Source organism: Leptidea sinapis, chromosome 9 (genome assembly GCF_905404315.1).
Source record: "Leptidea sinapis chromosome 9, ilLepSina1.1, whole genome shotgun sequence".
NCBI classification, from domain to species: Eukaryota; Metazoa; Arthropoda; class Insecta; order Lepidoptera; family Pieridae; genus Leptidea; species Leptidea sinapis.
Genome location: NC_066273.1, coordinates 1,116,268 through 1,139,832, shown reverse-complemented (window position 1 = coordinate 1,139,832; position 23,565 = coordinate 1,116,268). Strand labels below are relative to the sequence as shown.

General features: G+C 36.8%; 1 protein-coding gene across 2 annotated transcripts in view; it reads left to right on the top strand.

Annotated features, from left to right (window-relative positions):
* Positions 1–20,442, top strand: part of LOC126965852 (MFS-type transporter SLC18B1-like) — a 28,657-nt gene extending 8,215 nt beyond the window's left edge. Inside the window, exons 2-10 of one of the 2 annotated variants that reach the window (XM_050809614.1) lie at positions 1,606–1,775; positions 3,700–3,847; positions 4,691–4,877; positions 5,441–5,556; positions 11,239–11,432; positions 12,258–12,353; positions 13,464–13,632; positions 16,274–16,422; positions 18,354–20,442. In XM_050809614.1, coding sequence (XP_050665571.1) covers positions 1,606–1,775; positions 3,700–3,847; positions 4,691–4,877; positions 5,441–5,556; positions 11,239–11,432; positions 12,258–12,353; positions 13,464–13,632; positions 16,274–16,422; positions 18,354–18,525 — 1,401 coding nt within the window. In that variant the 3' untranslated portion in view covers positions 18,526–20,442. Of the gene's footprint in view, positions 1–1,605; positions 1,776–3,699; positions 3,848–4,671; positions 4,878–5,440; positions 5,557–11,238; positions 11,433–12,257; positions 12,354–13,463; positions 13,633–16,273; positions 16,423–18,353 lie in introns of those variants that run through there. The other variant, XM_050809615.1, reaches the window with a different exon arrangement.
* The last annotated feature ends 3,123 nt before the right edge of the window (positions 20,443–23,565 follow it).

The window sequence follows — 23,565 nt, the reverse complement described above, 5'->3', positions numbered from 1 at the left end:
GTTTAATAATTACTTTTATTATTTCAAAATACGGTTGTTGATTTACAAAACTTATTATATATAAGCTATAAAGAATTTTCGACAGTTTCCCTATTTGTACAACCTAATAAACTCATTTTTTAAAAAATCGGGTCGTTTTATATGTTTTCTGTCCCTTTAGAAAACACAATACCATAAGAGGTTTTAATCTTTTGAGAATATTACTGATGTATACATGCATAAAAAGTTTATTCCAAATTCAAATTTAAGGCACAATCGGATTTAAAAAAATTGCATCTAATTGGGTATCGTGGCGGGAATTTAGAGTTAATACGAAGTAGCTCTAAATCATTTTTAGATAATCTTGATACCAGTATTTAGTCGTCTCTAAAATGGTTGATAGAACGATAACAGCGAGCAAAATTATAGCGCTACTTGAGGAAGGGTGTAGTCAATGTTATGTATCCCCAGAGGCTAAATGTGAGTCGTTCGACTGTCCAGAGAACTTGGCAACGATATCAAGAGATTGGTTCCATCAGTAGAAGGCCTGGGTCTGGAAGAAAACCTATAGCATAGAAGCTCGAGATGACCGCTTTTCGGTGAACCAGGCATTGAGAAATCGTAGGTCTTCTTATGTCGACCTCAAAAAGACTCTAGAGGAAGTGAGAGGTGTGGAAACCAGCTTATGGACTGTAAGGAGGAGGCTTCTCGCTGCCAATATATGCAGTCGCCGTCCAGCCCGTGGCCCTAAAATTCTCCGCGAGCAAAGAGTTGCTAGACTTAGTTACTTACTCACTGGAAATTGTGCGACGTAGACTCAAGTGGACTGGGGTAGAGTATTGTTCTCGGATGAAGCCAGAATATCACTATCGGCGAGTACTGCGAAGGCCAGGGGAACGTTTTGCAGAAGTTTTCTTTGAAGAAATAACCCCTTATGGTGGAGGCTCAGTTATCTTTTGGGCATTTATTAATGTATTGGACTGTACGGAGTTTATCTTCATAGAAAACGGCACTTTGAATGCACACTGGTACATTTCAGAAGTCCTAATTCAATCTCAATCCCATAGGCCACATTTGGGATGTTTTAAAACGAAGAAAAAGATCGGTGCAGCCCGCTCCGCAAAACATCAGCGAGCTAAGAAATTTGATTGCTGCGCAGTGGGAGCGTATTCCACAAGAAACTGTTAAGAAAGCATCGAAAGCATGCACGGACTTATACAAGCTCTCATTTTAACAAGAGGACACACTCGATATTAAACTTTTACTTTTTATTTTAATGTTAAGAAAATCTTCATTTTTTCACCGGCTTTTTTATTTAATGAACAGATACGCAACTACATAGTTATTCTTAGACTCTTGGATAATTTTTCATTAATTCCATCGAAAATTAATGACAAAATTTAAGAAAAACTACTTTTCTCATATTTATTTAAGGTGTTACGATGATAAAAGCGACTTAGAATTATGAAATAATCTGAAGATGTCATTGAAACTGGGTTTTTTTTACAAAAGAGTATATATATATACCGTAGTATATTTGAGTAAGAATTATGTAACATTTTGTGTTATTATAACACTTTCAAATTATAAAATACTTTCATAAGTGTAATATTTTGTAAATTTCAGGCAGAGAAGAAAGGTTGTTCGGCGACAGAATATGGCCTCGTTTTCGGTGTGTTCGAGCTAGTTGTCTTTGCTGTGAGTCCTTTGTACGGAGCCCATTTGAACCGGCTGGGACCTAAGGTTGTCTTCAATGCGGGAATATTAACCACGTCGATTTGTGCTATAATGTTTGGGTAAGACATCTTTGACATATTTGTTAGAATAAAAATAGAAAATGTTTTGAAAAGAGACGGAAGATGTGAAGGAGATATTGAAAGGAGGGTGACTGCGGGAAGCTGTGTGAATGGAGTGCTGCATGCCTTTATGAACGGTTAGACTGTGCCAAAAGAGGCGCGAATGGCGGTCCATAATAGAGTGCTTGTCGCCACGTTGATGCATGGAAGAGATAGTGGGTATGGCAGAAGAAGCATAAAAGCAGAATTTACGCAGTTGAGATGCGATCACTGCGTAGTATGTGTGGGTAGACAAGTGACTTTACACGTAACAAGGATTGAGAAAGGAATGCTGCAATGGTTTGGATACGTGGAACGAATGGGTGAAAAAAGAATCAAATAAGTATTAAAAATAAGGCAAGTCGGTCGCGGAAGACCTCGTAGAACATTCGTCGACCAAACTGGGGACTTATTCAAGAAAGGAAAGGTTCGAAGCACCCGGAACCAGTGAGAAAAGAGTAATGAATGTAGATGAAGCGCGTGAGGTTTGTAAGGATAGAAACAAGTGGCGTTCTGTTGTCTCTGCCGACGGGAAAAAACATGTGTTTTGAAAACATTCCAAAGATAAGTGGGCCGTTAGAGAATATATAACATATAAAAGAAAAGAGAACACATATAAGTATCAAATAGATAGTAGATATTAGCAAAAGGCGCACTTTTGTAAGAACTTCGCCAGCCTTTTATTAGGAGGGTATACGCAAAATAAATCAAATCAAAAAAATTACTGTTATCTACCACAGCAAATTTTTATGTGTAGGAGGTACTTCTGATGAGTAAATGTTAATATACTTAAATGTTAACAATACATTGTACTATTTTAACCAACTTCAAAAAAGGAAGAGGTTCTCAATTCGCCGGTATGTTTTTTTTTATGTTTGTTACCTCAAAACTTTCGACTGGATGATCCGATTTTGATAATTATTTTTTATTTGAAAGCTGGTGCTTCCCGTGTGGTCGCATTGGTCCAGATCTGACAATGGCATCCATAAAAAAATCATAAAAGTTTTATATGCTATACGTATGTATATTGATTCCAAAAATAACAATAATTGTATCTAGAATAATATTAATTAATTATTTTTAGTTAATTCAGAGACATCTCCATATATATTAGTAAATGTATTAGTAACAATATCTATTATGAACTACGTTAGTATTATTAGTGAAATATATTTATAAACCTAGAGCTAACTGTATCCAGTGTTTCTGGAAGGAACAGTCAGCTCTGGCAGCAATCATCTTTAGGATGCTGTTACTGCTTACACGTAGACGCTGCAACATGGAGACCGCTTTTTTGCGCATTACGGCATGGAAACCGTCCACACATGCCTCAGCAAACATTCCAGAAGCGCTACAACGCCACGGCAGCCCTAACAGCCTCCTAAACGCATTATTATATGTGACACATAGAACGCTATAAGCCCCGCGCGAATATGACACCCACAAGCTGCTCGAGTAAAAAGACTGGCAGAATGCTTTGAATAATAACGCTTTAACATTATTTGTGCTTCGTGCAAACCTGCGGGCGAGCATATTACTCCTCACTGACAGCGCTCTACGCTCCCGCTCTATGTCATAGTCATCTCTTAAGTCATTCGAAATGATGTGACCTAAATATTTGAACTTATCAACAATCTCTAGCTTTTTATATACGATTGATACGATAGATTGTATAAAAATACGCAATTATTTTTATACTTTTCAGTGCATATTATATCTATTGTTTTGAAGTAGTGTTTTTGAAGTTTGTTTGTTTTTTTTATCTCTACTTATTTAAGTTTTCTTACTTCTAACAATACTTTTGAATGAATTGGGAACTCATAAATGAAAGCTGTTTAGATGGATTTATGTCAAACAATTTTGATTATTTAATATATTTAAACAGGTTTTTAGACAAAGTTGAGGGTCACATACCATTTGTAACTCTGGCGTTCGCAATTAGAATTATAGAGGCATTGGGAAATGCGGCCTTTCTTACTGCGTCCTTTGCTATTATTGCGAAAGAGTTCCCGAATAATGTGGCAACCATGTTTGTAAGTATATCCTTATATATATATATTTTAGAACTAGATATATTTACGAACTTGAAATATTTCTTCGTAGCAGCTTTGATATAGATGAGGAACATCTGACAATATATTTCTTAATGTAAATTGAATAAAATACCACGTATGGGAAGAGGTGGTGTTGGTAGGCCCCCCAACAAGACCGACGATCTGGTCAAGATCGCCGAAATACGTTGGATGAGATCGTCGATCCTTGGGAGAGGTTTTCACCCAGCAAGACTTCTTCCGGATGATCATGATAATGATAATGAAAAGAAAACTTAAATAATCTACTAAACAAATTCTAATTATATATTGTAAATACCATTAAAATCGCAGTTGGCAGGTAAGGTGCCTATGTAGGTAGCTGGTAAAGTTACTTCTCTGTATGGCCAAACTTATTCTGTGACACCGGTACGTACCAAACCTTGGGTCACTAATTGTCAAATTGGTAAGGTGTCTGGATAGCTTTATTATGAGTTTTTGTGCTGATGAAACCCAATGATCGCAGTTAAAAAACCTTCCATCCTTAGTTTTTTGAACAGATAGATATGTAGATGACACATCAAATATAGGCAATTAAATGTTTGGCTAATAATATATACATTTTAAATTGTTCTTATAACGAAAATGACGCTGATTTCCGGCTGATTTCGTCTTCTATTACAATTTAAAAATTTTATGCCAATACGGGATGAGTATGTTTCTACAATTACAGTGTAATGTAACTGTATCTGTTTTTTATAAATTTTTATTTTTAAGTCTGTATGGTATGCAATAAAATGTGTATCTATCTATCTATTTAATAACTTACATTTCATTTTCTTTTAGGCGTCGTTAGAAACATTTTTTGGGCTAGGTCTCATCGCAGGCCCCATGATAGGAGGGGCCCTGTACAGCTGGGGTGGTTACTGTTTGCCTTTCGCAGTGCTTGGGTTTACACTTCTTTGCACTGCCCTGCTGTGTTACGTCACGCTGCCGAAGTCAGCTGACGACGAAGATGTTAGACCAACTGGACGTAAGTCATTTAATGTTGATAGTGAATTGAATCACTTAGGGTTTCCGCAGCTGTCACTAAAATTCAACACCATGACGTTAGCTGGTCAACTTTACCATTTGTAACATACTTCAGCTACCAAGCCTCTTGTAACTCATGGAATATGAGCCCAAGCCTCATTATGAAGTAGTTGAAGTATAATACAAAATTCATTGTGATATTTTTTCTCTATTGCGCCAATAGAAGTATAACTTTAGAAACCAATAACGCCATTAACAATTCAAGCAGGACATCTAGAGTCTGTCAAAACTAAAATAGTGTGAAAATATGTATCCCTGGTCACCACGGAGGAGTAGTGGTTGTAGTTTTCAAACTAAATTTTAAAACATTTATGCTACATCAAAAAAATTAAAATCTTTGTTCATTCAGAGTTATTTTTTCTTTTCAATTGCGGAAATTTTAAGTTGACAATGGGCAAGGAGCGATACTCAGAATTAGTTGTTCCTGGAAGTTAGCTATGATTTTTACCAATATCAGAAGTTCAATTTATTTTCTGTTAATGTTCCTTGATATATTATTTTCAGCATCGATGATGAATCTTCTACGAGTTCCTGGCGTGCTGTTAGCGGCCATCACCATCATCTCCACCAGCATGAGCATAGGATTTTTACAAGCGACGTTAGAACCGCACTTACGACAGGTATTCAATATTTTCAATAAAAAAACTAATACTAAAACAAATTTAACTATTATCTGTGAAATTATAAATAATATATCGCATTAAGATCGCAATATGCATGGAAGTCCCCAAGAAGCTGGCAACGTCGCCTCTTTGAAAATATAACTAAAACTAATAATAATAATTCCTACTTATACATAATATTCAAATATGTGCGTGCTATTCCCTACGCTGTTTCTTCTGCATATCAATGATATGCTGCAAATCAGCAATATTCATTGCTATGTAGACAACAGCACAGGGTATGCTTCCTACACCGGCCGTGCCAACATGTCCCGGGATAGCGTCAACGAGAACCGGAACAAACTTATGTCTGAATTGGAGACTTTGCTTTGCAAAGTCTCGGAAGGGGGCCAACAAAATTTTGTCCAAGTCCAACCACAAGAAGACACATCTTTGTGCGTTCACAGCTAAAAAGTCTCCCTTTGTCGTATCCCCTCGATTCGAGATCACTCCTCTAACTGCCACAGCCTGTATTGGAATACTTGGCGTCGATATATCGAGTGACGTTCAGTTCCGTAGTCACTTGGAAGAGAAGGCCAAACTGGCCTCAATAAAGCTTGGTGTACTCAGTAAGGCGAGACAGTACTTCACTAAAAGACACCGCCTGCAACTTTATAAATCGCAAATTCGGCCTCACATGGAGTACTGTTCTCACCTCTGGGCGGGTGCTCCCCAGTATCAGCTTCTTCCATTTGTCCGCATAATAATAATAATAAATTCTTTATTTCGACCAACAAAGGATCATAATGTGTTAGGAACAAAATACCTTAAAACCTAGTGTTAGTACAAGATGACTTAAAATGTAAACCTTCTAACCTTAATCTAGGACAGGACCGACTTGTCAGCACATGTATCAAACAGCAATGGTTCAGGTACTGACAATCTAACCTGTGAGAATATGCCCTCAGAATACCATTGGGGCTAGCCCGGACCCTACTCAACAGGGACGTACACCGCTTACGCATAGTCGCGTAAAAACTATCTACGCGTGCCTCAGCAAACATCCCCGACGCGCTGTAGTATTGTGGCAGCGCCAATAACATTCTGAACGCATTATTATACTGAACACGCAGAACATTGTACTGCTTCTGCGCATAGTCGACCCACAGACTGCTCGTGTAAAATGAGGTGCAGTATGCTTTGAAGAGTGTAATTTTTACTGGCACGGTACAGTGAGCAAGTCTGCGGATGATCATATTCGCCCTAAAAGACAACGCCCTGCGCTCTCTCTCGATATCTGCATCATCCTTCAAGTCAAAGGTAACCACATGCCCTAGGTATTTAAATTGATCCACTCTCTTCAGTGGTATCCCATACAATTTGATTGTCGGAATAAGGGATGGGAGTGGTTTCTCCTTCGCCTGAAAGACCATGCACTCGCTTGTAAAAAAGATTTTAAATTATAGATCAGACCATGACTGAGGGCATAGTTTTCACATATCCCCATCAGTTTCCTAAAGCCACAGACAGACGCACTCTACAGCACCATGTCATCTGCGTAACTAATATTATTTAAACAGACTCCGTCAATATGACAACCGACACGTGTGCTGCTGAGATCGCCTATCAGTCCATTAATGTAAAGGTTGAAGAGTTTAGGCGAGGTTAGACCGCCCTGCCTCCAACCTATACGGTCTGGAAAAGCCTTCCGATCATCGCACGACATTGATCTGGTTCCGATACCAAAACGTGAAGGTTTTTATAAGCTTCCTTTCCTTAGTTTTTGCCACATCATATCATAATTAACCAGAACCAATCGAGAAAGCAAGCATATACCGGCGTTTGTCTGTTTGAGTAATACCTGACAGGTTGCTTTAAACACAAAATGGCAGACTCCGTGGACAGGCCGGGTCTAAAACCAAACTGATTGTCGTGTACGTTGAGGTATCTGTCAAGTTGCGCACTAAGCAAACCGTCAAGTACTTTAGCAATAATGGTAGCAAGAGAAATCGGCCTGTAGTTGGATTTATCCCTAATATCCCCGGTTTTGTTTTTAACAATTGGTACCACCACAGTTTTCATGAATGCCGCAGGTAGGTATGAATGTCTGATACATATGTTAAATAAATTTGCAAGCATGCTAGGGAGATGAGGACCCACATATTTCAGATGTTCAATGCTTAGTCCGTCGTGGCCAGGAGACTTTCCCCGCGACATAGAACAGATTACCTTAGTAACGTTACTCGCTGTAAATCGCATACCATACAACGAAGAGCGCCTCGAATCATCGACGATCAAGTCATCTCCGATCGGCTTTATCCTCTAGCATTGCTTAAAGATGTGGGTTCTCTCTGCATCTTCTATCGCATTTATCACGGGGAGTGCTCAGAGGAGCTGTACGGGTTGATTCCAGCGGCCGAATTCCACCACCGGACATTACGTGGAAAGTAGACGTAGACGTCTGGCATTCGACAACCGCGCGTTTTGTTCGAAATTTCTTGCCTCGCAAAGCCACTTTGTGGAATCAACTACCGACAGCGGTCATCCCGAACAGATACGACTTAGGGACCTTCAAGAAAAAAGCATACTCCCACCTTAAAGGCCGGCAACGCATTTCTTAACACACCTGTTGTTGCGGATGTCCATGGGCGGTTGCCTCACCTCTCCCCATCCCGTGAGCCTCTTGCCCGTTTGCCCCTCTGATATAAAAAAAAATGTACACCTTTTTTGGTACCAGAAGAATGTCCAAATGGAACTCTATCCGCCCGTGTATCTGTCAATTAATCTGTCAAATTGACAGACGCAGAAATGGACAGCGGTGTCTTCGTAAATTTTCCCGATATGGAAGTCTAAGATAGATTTTATACACAAATCTATACAGTAAATGAAGTTAGGAATGTCGGAATTCGTATAACGTATTCGTAGTTTTGCTTTAAGGAAAAGGGGTAGCAAAAGACTCATAGCCAATCTTTACAACTCTTAAAGATTAATAATTATAGTTATCTATACTATCGAATAGAGAGCCGTTTTTTCCTTCGGTTATACTGCGAAAACCACTGAACCGATCGGAATAATACTTGTACCATAAGATGCAGCGTGTTTCGGCCAATGTTTTAGTAAATGTTAGTTGGTGATTACTTATCTGGAACTTATATTTTTTTTACTTAGAAATACCTGTATATTCGCAATACAAATAATTCAGTCAATTTTATTAAGGGTCATCACTAATTGTATAATATAATATATGACGTAATAAAAATACTATAACGTTTCGTTTTAGGAAGTTGGGTAGGTAAAAAAAACTTAATAAAATTAATGATTTATTTGGATGATTTAACATCTCTTTACACACGTTTTTACACTTTTTTTTAGTGACGAGACGAGCAATACGTTTACATATAGATAGGTGATTTATTTATTTATTTATCAAAGATACAATGTAACATCACAGATTCAATCTAAAGCGTTACAAAGATATTATACTAAAGAAAAAACAAACAATGAAAGTTATAAACTAGTTATTTATAGAGCTTACAGGCATCAAACTCTCAAATCTTTTCTTACATTCTTTGACCAAACATTCCATCGAGCTGGCAAATAGATCACCTCAAGTACAGAGTTTAGAAGACAGATGGCTCGTATTACAGGCGTGTGCTTATGCGCTTGAGTGCGTGCAGGTGGCTGCGCTAATAGTGCGTGTTGCCGCGCGCGTACGTACGAGGTCGGTACAAAGGAACGCAACAAACGTTGTAATAAGTATATGCAGTCCACTCTGCCCCGAATTATTTTGAGAACAAACTTAGTAAGAGCTACGTACCTACGTAACTGCAGTGAATCAAAGCTCAGATGTCCTTGTAAAAAGAGTGTTGGGTACATAAATAGATAGTATCCATATTGCCTCTTATACAAATGTCTAAGGAATTGTTTTTGGACTTGTTCGATCATTAAAGTATATTTGCTCTCATGTGGGTTCCAAACAACTGAGTTGCACTCGAGAATACTACGGACTAGCGCCATATAAAGGATACGAAGTGCTTGGTTCGTTAAATGAGATGCATTACGTAGAACAAATCCAAGCCGTCGGTTAGCAGCCTCAACAATAGTCTCCACATGTGAGTGAAACGTGAGTTTAGGATCGAATACAACCCCAAGATCTCGTACTTCCTGTACTCGCATCACCGGCACATCACCAATTAAATAATTGAACTCTTGCACGGCGGAGGAGCGTGAGAATGACATGAATTCACATTTCGACAGGTTAAAAAACAGCTTATTATCAACACTCCACTTGTAAACCCGATCTAAGTCGTTTTGTAGAGATAAGGAGTCCTCTGAGCTCTTTACTGCCTTGACCAACTTTAGATCATCAGCAAACAGTAACACCTCAGAATCCTGTATGACTTCTGGGAGATCATTTATGAATAGGATAAAGAGCAAAGGTCCCAAATTAGACCCCTGACTAATTCCAGAACGCGTTCTATAAGGGTTAGATACAAACTCACCATATTTAACAAATTGCTCTCTTTGAGATAGGTAACTTGCAAAAAGCTTTAACAGTTTTGGCGAGAAACCCATTATCCTCAATTTGTGAATCATGACGTCGTTATCAACTCGATCGAACGCCTTCTGGAAGTCCAGGTAGATGACGTCCACTTGGTTGCCTTGCTCTAATTCCCATGATACAAGATCCACAAGGTGGAGAAGGTTTGAGCTTACTGATCGTCGTGGGACAAACCCGTGCTGCGTCTCAGTAACGAAGGGAATACACTGCGGTAAGATTATGTCGTACAAGGCACTCTCAAAAGATTTAGCTAAAGCTGAAAGAATTGCTATTGGCCGATAGTTTTCCACCGCAGTCTTGGATCCCGTTTTGAGAATAGGAGTAACTCGAGATTTCTTCCATACTGAGGGATAGTTACCTGTCTGTAAAACCAAATAAAAGATATAAGTGATTGGTTTAATCAAAATATCAACGCAACCACGAATTACATATGCTGGTATTCCATCAGGTCCTGGCGGAGAAGCAGCCTTAAGGTTTTTGATAGAAGTACGGACGTGAGACTCCGAGAAGCATTGTATATTCACGTGCCTTGCATGGGAGTATGAATTCGCATTGGTACTCTGCCAGTCTAAACGCGGCTCCTGATCTACAAATACTGAACTGAAATGCTCTGCAAAAGCATTTGCACTATTGACTCCCTGATACTCCTTACCGGCTCGTGTGACTTTAATCTCCACACCACCTTAACTCCGCAAGGCATTAACAAATGACCAGAACTGTTTTGGTGATGCCGCTAGAGATTCTTGAAAAACACAAAACAAGTTTCGTTAACCACAGTATAGTAATAGAACAGTACTTTACCTTCATACTAGAGCACCCGAATCGACGCACGCACACATACACACGATTTACACGGCCGCTAAGCAGTGTTGGCGAGACAAAACTATTGAGTGCCGAGAGTCTCTGTGCGGATTAAATTAGCTGGTTAAAATTAATTATTTTATCTATCTTTTTCTTAGTATCTTGGCAATAGTGCTATTTGGTAATGGCGGTAGCGGTTTATTTTTTTTAATAAAACATTTATAAAGATGAGATTTTTTTATATAATAAAACTTAATAACAAAACTTGCCGCAGTAGACGATATATAGATATTTTTTATTAGTCTTTTATAATATTCGACACACATGTTTTATTGCAGTTCAACTTTTCGCCGGTGATACTCGGGGTGATATTCATAATAAACGGTGGTATATACGCGCTGTCAGCTCCGGGCTGGGGCTGGCTGTGTGACCATCACTCCGTCAAGGCGAAGGTGGTCACCGTCATCGGTCACGTGTTCGTTGTCGCTGCTTTCCTATTGGTCGGACCTGCGCCCTTTTTTGATATGCCCACGTAAGTTATTTATACAATAGCGATATTTAATATATTATACATATTGACGACCCATTTAGCCGAATGGTTAGTGACCCTGACTACTAAGCTAGAGGTCCCGGGTTCGAATCCCAGTAGGTGCAATCATTTATATGATGAATATGGATGTTTGTTTCTGAGTCATGGATGATTATATTATATGTATTTATGTGTGTCTTCTGTTATCAAATATATGTATTATGATATCAATAAATCGTTATACAAAAATATTCCATTTTATGTTTAAGAAATTTTCTTATTCATATAGGCACTTCTTCATAGTAATAACAACGTTATTGGACAACAAACAGATTCTAGTACAAAAAAACAAACATTTATTATTAGGCGGCGCAAGAGACAACTGTCATAAGTTTCGCCTCTCAGATGACAATGCTTCTGTTGTCTATGGTATTTCTATGTAAAGAAAATCGTCGGCGCTATAAATTGCCATAACCAAATTACAAGAAAAAAAATAATTGCGGCGCATCCACAGATCATGATGTTATTCCCGGGTTCGAATCCCGGTAGGTGCAAGCATTTATATGATGAATATGGATGTTTATTTCCGAGTCATGGATGTTTAAAATGTATTTATGTATGTTTATATCTATTTATGTATGTTTAAGTAAGTGTATTGTCTTAAATATGCCGTTGTCTTGCATCCCATAACACAGGCTATATATGCTTAATATGGGGCAAGATAATTTGTATAAAAAGTGTGTCAATATTATTATTCTTTCTTTGAAAAACGAATATATTTAACTTATTTATTAAGATTTATTAATCAGATATTATAATATATTTCAGAACGCTTTGGGTAACTATTCTTGGGTTGGTACTCCACGGCTTTGGCATGGGAAGTCTTCTTGTGTCGTCGTTCTCAGATGCTCTTGGAACTGCAATGTAAGTTATTCATGTACCGCCTCAGTCATAATAAAAGACTTATCGAAGGTCTAAACCTTTAAAAGTTACTAGCAGTTGCCCGCGACTGCGTCTGCGCATAATTTCTGATTTCCTATGAGGTTATTTTCCCGCTGGAAGGGCAATCAAGCTTATCGACAAAAGTCCTACCGCTAATAAAATCCCGCACTTCACAGTTCATACCTAAAGAGGTCACAATTTACATGTTTTTTTTTACTTTCATACAACCTTCGACCCTAAGCCATACACACCACATACAACACCCGACATAAGCCTATCGAATGTTCGATATGTTTTTATTTAAAATCGTTTGTTAAAAGTCCGTTAATTAATATGCCAATTCATAAAATATCTCTCTCAATTGGATTCCAATTCAGACTGTGGAAGGCTCTAACTATATGTCTGACAAATTTTATTTCATATTTTACAGTTTTCTATTTTAAGGATTTTTTTCATCCCTCATTTAAAAAAAGAGCTGAGCTATAAGTATTTTATTATTAAATCAAAATAATACAACAGACCCACAAACCACATAATATAAGCTGTGATAAAATACTAGTTGTTACTAAATACTTGTATCAGTAACCAATAACAACTGTTACTCAATACTAAATACTCTATCTCGATTTTCACTGTGATTTTTGATATGTTATAACAGTGACAACCGTGATATTTTAATACCTTTGACGATAAATACATCTTACCCCGTATCACCAATAAACTACACCTTTCTCCGAAAAACGCTGCATCTTGTGATATAGGTATTATTCCGATCGGTTGTGTAGTTTTAGTTTTACCAGTGGGAGGCGCCTTTGCACACGATGGCCGCTAGATTATGGGTACCACAACGGCGCCTATTTCTACCGTAAAGCAGTAATGTGTAAGCACTACTGTGTTTCGGTCTTAAAGGCATCGTAGCTAGTGAAATTACTGGACAATTGAGACTTAACATCTTATGTCTCAAGGTGAAGAGCGCAATTGTGGTGCGCAATCATCTGAAAGGACTGCTCGTCTCGTCCCTTGCTTTCATTAAAAAAACGAACTTTTGCAGTATAACTACTTCTAAAGGACCAAAACTATTTCTTTGTACAGTTCGAGTGGCTTGCCAAACTCAATAGAAACTTATGGCCTAGTTTCTGGTATGTGGACATCAACGTTCGCTCTTGGCGCCTTCTTCGGCCCGAGCATTGCAGGCTTGCTGTTTGACTCAATCGGCTTCAGATGTGCAACGCTTTTTATATCTGTTCTACATGTTATAACGGTAAGTCTATTGGGTACTATGTTAACTTATCTATGGATCTGACTTCAATGACATCACATCGTAGCTTTGTTACTGTGTGTAAAACAAATATCACAAGGAAATTATTAATATTATAAATAAACTACGTTTTATTTTGTCAGTATTATAGATTGATGTAAATATGTTGTGTTGTGATGTTGATTATTATTATAATAGCGAAAAATCTATGAAAGAATCTGGGTTAAGTAAATAAGAAAAAAGATTTTATTTTTCTGGTAGAACTATTATAGCGACACGAACAACAGAAACTACAGAACTCAATATTAGTCAAAACGTAACAATGAAATATTAAATAACAAAGCAGTTAGAGCACGAAAATATCACGACATGTACTTAACTGCAAACCGTACTGACGCAACAGCACGAGCGCGAGTGGGTGTGGGGCTAACGGGAAGGGGAACCAATTCTGAATTGTCAATGTGAGCGTTAGCTAGTCCGTAGTCGACGAGTGGCCCCGCGCCGCGATGCCTTAGATCGGCGCGATGTTGGCCTGTATTTTACGTGTATTATAGTATAGTAGATTTTCTTATAATTAGGATGATTACAGTGAATGTATAAGAAAGCTATTGAAACAAGCTATAAGACCATACAATATAAATTATTTAAAAAACCAAATGTGGGTCAGAACTTGGTCAGGGCGTAATGTGCCGTACGGCAATTCCGATTTTGGTGTATCTAAATAATCTAGTGACATATTGCACTTCCCGATTTCGGAAGGTGCTTAGCTTATTTTATTTTATGACAGTAAGGGACGGGACGAGCAGCTGAGGGTAATTGAACGCCCTGCTGGGCAGCATTGCATTGTTATCAATGCAATGCTGCCCAGGATTCTTGAGGAACCGAAAATTTCTTAACGACACTACAATTGCGCTCGTCACTTGAGATACATATATGATGCTAAGTCTCATTTGCACAGTAATTTCACTAGCTACAGCGCCCTTCAGACCGAACTGCTTACTGCTTCACGGCAGAAAAAGGCGCCGTTGCGGTACCCACAATTTAGCTGGCATCCTGTGAAAGGAGCCTCCCACTCGTAATAATAATTATAAAACTAATAAATGAATTACCATTTATTTTTGTGTATAGAAAAATAATCTTGCAGCGTTCGGAAAACACTAGTTGAATATCACTGCATAGTATAAAACGAAGTCCCTTTCTCTGTCCCTATGAATGCTTAAATCTATGATGGAAGAGGAAGTTTTATATGTATAATGACATCGATTAAATATTGGAGAAATACTGTTATTTTTGAGGTTTCTAATGTGATGTCGTAAATAAATACATTTTTTCCGCTTACATTACAAACGCTGGCTGAACCCTACTAGATTTATCAAAATAATGTATATATTATGCTATATATTTTATACCTGTGCGAAGCCGGAGTAGACCAGGGTCGATAATTTTTGAAACCAAAAAAAATTACAGTAGGATGAAACCCATTGGTAAAGGACGAGAATATAACAAAAATTAAGGGAAAAATAAATTACGGGCGATCTGAGGTCGGGAAGTGGAAAAGGGGGGGTGTTTTAGGGTAAATAACGGTTTATCTCGATTTCCGGCAAAACTACAAGTCCTATGGCAAAAAGTTAATTGGCAAAGTTGTAGGTAATAAAGAGATCTACAATTTTTGTAATTACACTTTTTTCACATAACCTCAAAATTTAGGTGAAAAATTCAAAAAACCAAGTTTTTGGTTTTTTATTTATATCTTTTTCAAAAAAAAAATTTTCTACGAAATTTGGTGAAAACTTACCTTATTATGTCCCAAATACACTGTAATTTATTTAATTTAAAATATTTTTTTTATAATTTTTGTTATATTCTCGTATTTTTCCAATGGGTTTCATCCTACTATTATTTTGTTTCACTTTTTATCATTTTCAAAGGCTTCGGCACTGGTCTAGAGCGGGCGGCCAGAAGAAATTATTTCTAACACATCGCATCATTACTATCACTCAGTTATATCAGTTATTAAGCAGTAATGTGTAAACATTACAGGGTTTCGGTCCGAAGGGCGCCGTAGCTAGTGAAATTACTGGGCAAATGAGACTTAACATCTTATGTATCAAGGTGATCAACGCAGTTGTAGTGCCGCTCGGAGTTATTGGGGTAATCAAGAATCCTGAGTGGCACTGCATCGTAATGGACAGGGCGCATCAATTACCATCAGCTGAACGCCCTGCTCGTCTCATCCCTTATAGTCATATAAAAAAAATCTTTTTTTTACATGACGATTATATTCACTCGCCTTAGATTTATCGATGAGCAAAAATTGCGAAAGTCGTATTGCTATTAAAGTTACAAGGATTTCCAGTTATGCTACTTATGTCATTTGTTTATTACTTGGCCGTTACGAGTTTTTATTTGATTTTATGGAAAATTAGCTGTTTTAGATAGATTACCGGGTATTTTAATGCATCGACTCCATTTCTAGTAATATTCGCAAAACTCAGGATTAATCATAAGTTTTGGATGATATTGGATAAACTTTTGTCTTACTTGCAATGTATACGCATTTTTGTTCGTTTAATTGTATCTTTCAACTTAATTTTATATAGCATAGAGAAGTTTTGTGGTGTAATTAATTTAACGCAACTTTTAGATGCTGCTGGTAATAATATACATATGTATCTGCGATCGACCCAGAATGGAGGTATCAGTGTCGGCGGGAGACCTTCTTCAGATCGATGGAACCTTGGACGAGAGTGTGCTTATCGGAGAGAAGTATTTACCCACTACGAGACCTAAGAGGTTTGTTGTATTACAGAGTTTCTTGCGCCCTTCTTCTCTCTCAGACCGCCATTTGCTTCCGAAGCGGTAGGAGTGTAAGGCGCTAAATTTATACTAGAGAATACAACATATACCACACACGGGCTAGGAGTTTCTTATCAGTTCTTCTCCCCATGTCAAAGCCCCTTTACAAACTGATGTAGAGCTTCATGACGTTAACCAAGTGTTGTTGCAATATGTTATGTTATTGTCACTCCCTATAGTATATAAATATATTCTACTCTTTTCACAAGTCCGGCAAGGCTACTGTGATCACCACAGATGATCTAAACTAAATAAAAAAAAAAAACTAAATGGTGATCACAATGGTATTGCAAGAGAATGTGGGCGATGATCACTTAACATCAGGTGACCCCGTACGCTTGTTTGTCCTCCTCTTCTAAGAAAAAACAATCACACTGAAATGATCTACAATTGCCTTCGAGTTTAATTAGTATTAATTTAACAGTAGACAGCAAAATCAGCCTAAGCTAATTTAAAAGATCTGTCTATCGTTTGTCTCTAACGACAAATATATTAACGTCTAAAAGGGTGTTTCCATTATTAAATTTGATGATACATAAATGAAATTGTGGCGTTTAAAAATAACATATGTTTGAAATAACAGATCATACGAGTACAATAGATACAGATAATACTAGAAGTTCATTTACACCTCTACCTTAATTTACAAAACTTTACGCCTTAAGCTGTATTTACATCAAATTTAAGGTTGAATCAGTATTGGCGATGCCAATATTTCTTTACGTAAGATTTTGTAAGCAGGATTTTATATACAGCTTGTGTCAACCCTGCATTGTTTACTGTGAACTGTACATTTAAATTGTGTTTTAAAACTCCATCTTTATTGAACAATTGATTCTATTAGAGATTAAAAAGAATATCAATGCAATGTTGGAAATAAAACAAATTGCTGTCAATTTTCATTAAGTTCCGAAATTTTCTAAGTAAAAATTAAAAGTTAGTACTCTACTAGGTATTACATATTTTCTTTCTAAAGTTCATTTAATCTTTAGAATATTGTAATTTTTATGAATAACAAACCACCACCACCACCCAATTAGATAAAAAAACAGAATGGATTACTTAAAAAGCAAATAGGTACTGTGTGGTAACGAGTGTCACCAAATGGACTAACTCAAAAATAAGTTGCACTGGCGTGGCACCAATGTAACACGGTAGCCTCAACAATGGACTCATGTCGTTCTTAAGTCTCTCAGCATCTTCTGCCGCATATATCGCGGGGAATGCTCACAGGTTTTGTTTGTGGATACCAGCAGCTGAATACCACCACCAAGCATCACGTCAAAATGCTAAATTCCAATCATATCACGTTGACGTCTGGCATTCCACATCCACGCGTTTTGCAAGAAATTTCTTGCCTGGCACAGGCAATTTGTGGAACCAATTACCAGCTGCTGTTTTCCCGAACCGATACGACTTAGGGTCCTCCACGACAAGAGCACACTCCCATCTTAAAAGCCGGTTACGAATCTATTGACCTGGTGTTGCGGGTGTTAATGGGTGGTTGACTCATCACTCCCATCACATGAGCATCTTGCACGTTTGCCTTCTGTTATATATAAAAAAAACAGTTAATACATTGACGCACTAGGTACCACTAGACTCCCAATTGCCTGATAAAATGTCGTCAAAAAGAGTCAAAGTCTATGAATGAAAACTCACATTAACTGATACAGATAATATTAAAACATTTATCCAAAATAACACATTATTTCGTGGCAGTAATGTTCAAAGTCTATGAACGGAAACTCTGCCTGATAGACGCGCAGTCAGAGTTTTGGTTAAACAACTAATTAAAAGACTAGCACGTCACGTCAATGAGTCATTTATTGACTTATTATTTTATACTAATTGTTTCTTGTTCGCAGCCGTCGCTTCGGTATAACTGTGGAACAATCTCGACCTCCTGCCATGAACAGTCTGATAGCGTGCTCCAGCTTCAAGAACCGCCGTAGTCCCTGGTCCCAGCGAACCCCGCGCTACCGGCCCTCCTATGGCAGCCTCGACACTAGGTTTAGAGGAACTGTCTCCATCACGTAGGACATTGGCCTAAAAGTCCGTATTTTATATAGTCTAGATATTAACAATTGCTGAAATCAGTTTGTTCACGTTTCTTAAGGGCATAGATCTATGTTATTAATAAATTCGAAAGTAAAGTTATTCCAAATGTGAGACTTTTATGTTCGTCACTACAGATTTACATGAAAGGGAGAAGTAATTTTAAACTTGGAGTTACTTTACACTACGTTTATTAATAGGACAGCATGAGCGTAGCTTTACTGTAAAGAATGAATGAATGAATGAATTAAAATACTATATTCAAGTTAAAAAAATATTTTACTCATTGCACAAAAGCTTATCGCTTACCCTGGTAACCTTAAGTTGTAGAAGATTTCATTTAAAAAACTTGACTAGCCCGTTATACCTTTCACCACAATACATTTTTTTTTTTTCAATTTGCGACTATATTAATCAATTAAGTGAAAATATTTTCTAGTAATGTATTTTTTTAATATTTTATATTTCGTTGTTTAGTATTAAAACGTTATTACAGTAGACAGTTTTGCATATTTTTTGTACTGAGAACATGTAGTCATGTTTCAGATATTTATAGTGTGATAAAGTAACAAGAAGAGCATGACTTAACTTGATTAGTGATACGCCCTGCCTATTACAATCAAAGGCCGCTCATGATTCAACAACCAGTGGGAGGCTCCTTTGCACAGGAAGCCGGCTAGGTTATGGGTATCACAACGGCGCCTATTTCTGCTGTAAAGCAGTAATGTGTAAACATTACTGTGTTTAGGTCTGAAGGGCGCCGTAGCTAGTGAAATTACTGGGCAAATGAGACTTATCTTATGTCTCAAATTTTTTTCACTCAGAATTTTTAGGTTTTTCAAGAATCCTGAGCGCCATTGCAATGTAATGGGTAGAGCGTATCAATTACCATGAGCTGAACGTCCTGCTCGTCTCGTCCTTTATTTTCATAAAAATAAGCAATATTCAAGGCGACACCAATTAATGCCAGCGACCTTGAGTGATAGCAGTTCATTTAACGGCTACCCGCCCGCCATCTATGTAACAAAATAGTAAAACAAAGTAAACCTGAACCTAATATAAATAGGTCAAAACTAATAATACCACACGCGCTCTAATAGGTGAAGGTAGGCAGACACTCTGTATGTGCAAGTGTAAGGTCTGGCAACGTCGCAGTTCGAATATCATCTTTAGCAAAGCATAATGAAGCGCCTGATCATATTCTCGAGCAAAATTCTTGCGTGTAATTTTTGTAATATTTTAACGGGCGCAAACAGTTTATACGTTTACAATCCTTGTTATTGATTACTAATCTAAATAAATGTACCTACACAAAAAAGTATAAGCTGTAAGTATAGCACTTATCTGAGTTTCGTACAAAACAAATGTGCCTTTTCGAGAAAAAACCAGTTCAACTATAATGAAAAATGGTAGTTGAAATACCTCTGGAGTGTTAACTTTAACCAATAGCAAGGATTGACAACCTACAAAAAAGACTTAAGGGTATGTGTAACTATATATATATACTATATTTTCACCATAAAACTTGCCTTAAAACTACTGCTGCGTCACAGCACTCACGGCTTACCAGTAATAAAGCTAGTACATGCGCCCTTCAAACAGAAACAATAATACTCTAACATTACTATTTAATGAGAAACAGAGAAAAAGCACATTTTATTTGAAGGTAAGCCCTTAAAAAATAAAGAGTGAAGACGACGATAATCAGATTAATTACTACCTAATGATGATTTAGTTGTCGACTTAATTGAGGATTGTCTAGTGTTATAATATCTTAAGTTAAAATAATGCATTTATATGTTGTTAGATAATTTGTGAATTGACTTTTTCTTGAATTATTAACTATCATATCTATAAATACATCACCATACAGCATTTAAAAAATGTTATGAAATATCTAACTACGAAATAAATATTGTGCCATTCATGTATTTATTATTTTAATTATAACCCCTTTCATGTGCGAGTAGCAAATACTTTAAATCACATGTTGGTCTTCTATATTCCACCTATTGTATTTTCTTTGTCAGACCCTGGGGAAAACCATGGACTTAGAATATACTAGAGTATAAACAAGCTGACAGCTCGATAGTGCGGAATTTTTGGTTAATGTGTTTTTGATTTGTTAATGTGATCGTTACTTTAAGTCAAATAAACTTTATTCAATTCGAGTAATCTAATCGCTTTTGAATTGTCACTTAATATTTCTTTTAAATTACTGACTCTACCATATATTCGCAAAAATTAGATCTCATGAGAGGAACATACAAACTCAACCTCAACTTTTTTCAATCAACAGAGTATTTTAAAGCTGTAATATACAGAAAATATAAGTTTGTAACGTGCTGCATCTGAGTCGTGTTCAAAGTTAAAAGCGTTTTCAACATCAAATTCTTCATAGAACGTATATTAGATGCATCAACCTTTAAGGCTTAAAATAATTGTTTGTGTGATGCTTCGTGAACATAATTGTCGAATAGCTTAAACACATCATCGGATTTGGTACGACCGAATTCGGATACAATGAATATGTTACGTGCCAATAATAGAGATTTTTATTGATGAACGAATTTTGAAATAGTTTCAAAAATTTTTGTGTTTATCCGGAACAATCAAACAATAATTAATCCATATTTCTTTATTATATAAAATAATATTATACATGTAATTAATTATATTTAGAGCTGGATATATATCATTGATAATATATTAAATGCTTCTCTTCCATGTAATGACGAACACCGTTCGAGCGTAAAATAAAAAGCGTCTACAAAAAAGGTAGAAGCTCGACTCATCCCAGCGTTACGTCACTTGTTAGTCATTCAGATTGTTATCCGCGAACTCGGGACGTGTCATAACAGAACCAGAATGATCTGCAAAATACGACCAGACTTAACAACACAGATATTTAATGTGGTTTATTTGTAGAAGTAAGACGCAATCAAACGCCCGGTTACTGCTCAACAATATGTTATGTTTTTAAAGTGATAACCCTCACTTCTAGAATTAATACACAAATAAAATTTGAAAAACAAAATTTTTATAAACGATGCGGGACTTGAACCCACGACCTCCGGCGTTCCGTGCCGGTGCTCTAACCAACTGAGCCAACCGTTCGAGTAACGTATTGTTACAAAATCTTGTTTGCTTTGTTCAACTCTAGGTTGAACAAAACAAACAGGCACTTCACGATTTTTGCTTTTTAATTATTCGTTGTGAACTGCACTAATCCTATTTAAAGAAATACGCTTTCTGCTAAGCTGCATCATAAATAGATTTTCTCGGTTGGTCAAGAACGTATTGTCAGAGCGGTAGTGGTTTATCATGGTGTAAGAAGGGCCAAGTTTTGACGCAACCTTCCCCTGTTAGCGGTCATTCAGCAGATTTGATTTTTCGGTCACATGTCTTGTACTTTACTCTAGTGGCTGCCTCGCCTTCTAATACGTTTCCGAAGAAACCAAGTATGCAGGAATGTACTATTGCAGATAGTCGCTGTTCAATATCTCATTTTAGGAGTATCGAAACGTTTGGGTGAAATTTGATCCACAATACTCCAAGCATTCTTTTTCAGCACAACATCTCGTTAGCGTCTACCACTCTCTGATTTATGGAAGAAGAAAACAAACACAGTGGAATATGATCACCGCCCACTCTCTTGCAACACCAGAGGATAATGCAAATGCAGTATGTTTATATAATAGTAATTAATTTAACAAATTAAATTTGTAACTAAAATTAATGAGCAAAGCGGGATTCAAACACGCAACCACTCGAACGGATCGCGATCCAAAATTTTGGTTAGAAATTAAATTTACATAATTAATCCCAAAAATGAGGGCTTAACAATTTGTTATTTTTAAAGTATCACATTAAATTTATATATTAATAAATTTTGAAGGTAATATTTTTAGCAGCGAAACATAATATGGAATTGGTCATAATAAAGTAATGATTGTAATCAATATACATACAACTATCTAGATTCATGTCTAGAAACATGAGCCTATTTTGGTTCCATTCAATCGCTAATACTATCAGTCTTGGACTGTAGCTAATAGACAAGTTTTTGTTGTGCTGACTCAAGAATAGCACTCAATGCTGTTATAAAAACCATTTACTAACAACGGCTGCTTTTTCCAAGATACAATATTAATAAGCAGTAAGTCTATTTTTTTATTTTTTGTCTTTAGAATCACTTGTATTACCTACAATCAAGCCTTAACTTAGACTAATAAGTAATTCTGCTTTAACTTAAACTGCTAGATAGATTAAACTAAGAATGTGTCCATTAACACATTTCTGTTCATAAATTATTATATGTATGTTACTTGATATTTATGCAACTATATTTCTTCTTTTTATTACTTCTATTATTTTTATAATTTACTGCAACTCTAAAATTGTAGATCGAAATTTATTTTGTACTTAATTTAATGTCATCCAATAAGAGTGATGTATGCACCAGTAAGGCCCTTATACCAGATTATGTATAACACCATGATCATTGTAATGTTTTATATGTAATGCTGTTGGTGTTTATTAACACTAGTATATTTATTTACATTAGCACTACACTAACTCAAATGGTTTTGTTCGTTTTACTATATCAGTGTTGTCAAGGAGCTGGATTGCCTCGACATTCACTTGATGGTAAAGTCTATGTTGATGAACTTCAGTGTTTTTTAGGATAACGTTGTCAATGAACTCGATGTTAAGGTCCCAATGGAGATCGCTGTTGCGAATGTACAAAGGTGCGTTAACAATTCAGTTAGTCTATGAAAATATCACATAATTGTGGGATATTTTTTACTAGTGGGAGACTTTGTACAGGATGCAAGGATGAAGGATAAGTGCTTACCACCTTTTTCTGCCGAGGAGTAGAACTGTGCAAGCATTTTTGTGTTACGGTTTGAAGGGCGCCGTTGTTGGTGAAATGACTGAGCTCATTAGACGTAGGCAGAGATCTACAGAGCGTTCTTAGACTTTGCTGACACTTCACTTACGTAAAACTTAGCTGAGTGA